At 64.3% G+C, this 941-nt stretch overlaps 1 protein-coding gene across 1 annotated transcript in view; it reads right to left on the bottom strand.

Annotated features, from left to right (window-relative positions):
• The window catches only part of NGA_0443200 (uncharacterized protein), a gene marked incomplete at both ends in the record, with an annotated part of 3,076 nt that overhangs the window by 1,002 nt on the left and 1,133 nt on the right, over nt 1-941 (bottom strand). Inside the window, one exon of the mRNA XM_005853755.1 lies at nt 75-799. Coding sequence (XP_005853817.1) covers nt 75-799 — 725 coding nt within the window. The remainder of the gene's footprint in view (nt 1-74; nt 800-941) is intronic.

Genomic DNA, 941 nt, shown 5'->3' with positions numbered 1-941 from the left:
GGGCGGGAGGGAGGGAGGGAGGGAGGGAGGCTATCCTTCCCCGACAGGTCCCGCCGCGAGCGCAGGTGACAAACCCAAAAGTGGCTCTCCCGCCCCTCTTCCCCCGTGTCCTCCACCACTCCCTCCGTTGCCTCCTCCCCCTCGACGTCCTCTTGCCGGCCAAGAAGGTACCGAAGGAGGGCGTGGCCCATCTCGAGCAGGTCGCCGGCGCTGAACAACTCTTGCATCTCGGAGACCTTCCCCGCCAAGGCCTCCGTCAAACCCAGCAGGGCCTCCGTCCCGTCCTCCTCCTCGCCCTTGCCCGCCGTATTCGGGGCTGCACAGTGCTGGAGGAGAAGGAGGAATTGCAGGAACGCCAGACGGGAGTCACCCAGTGAGCGAAGGAGGGCGTGGTAGAGGGGCAGGCGGCGGGAAGGGAGGATCCGGTCGTGGGCAGAGGTTAAGGTATGAGCAATCGTGAAAAGATCGGACGACGTCGCAGGGGAGGAAGCTAGGGCCGCGGGCACCACGTGCTCCAAAACCCGGACAAGCAGGGAAAAAGACGGAGCCCTCTCCCAAGGGGCATCCGTTCCGATCCAATCAAACAAATACGCCAAGGCTTTGGCGCGGAGACGCGGAAAGCGACGGACCAAGAGTCCCAAAAGCTTTACGGCTGATCTGCGGACGTGTAGGCTGGCGGTGGCCTCGACCAGGCTCAGGAGAGGGGTTATTTCCAGGTCAGCCCCGCCCTCCCCCGCGCCCTCCCCTGCATCCTCCCCCCTGGCCTCCTCGTCGAGGATATCACAGGCAGTGTCCAAAGCTAGGAGCTGCCGAAACTCCACGTGAGCTTCCCCTTGCGAGGCAAATGAAGACAAGGAGGGAGAGGGGTCCCGAGTGTCGGAAACAGGGGAGGGAGGGAGCAGGCGGAGGAGAACCGGAATGAGCCGCGACCAGGTAGCTTC

The sequence above is a fragment of the Nannochloropsis gaditana genome (assembly GCF_000240725.1).
Source record: "Nannochloropsis gaditana CCMP526 unplaced genomic scaffold scaffold752, whole genome shotgun sequence".
Lineage (NCBI taxonomy): Eukaryota > Eustigmatophyceae > Eustigmatales > Monodopsidaceae > Microchloropsis > Microchloropsis gaditana.
The sequence above is the reverse complement of the archived record's forward strand: the minus strand, read 5'-3'. Positions and strand labels throughout refer to the sequence as shown.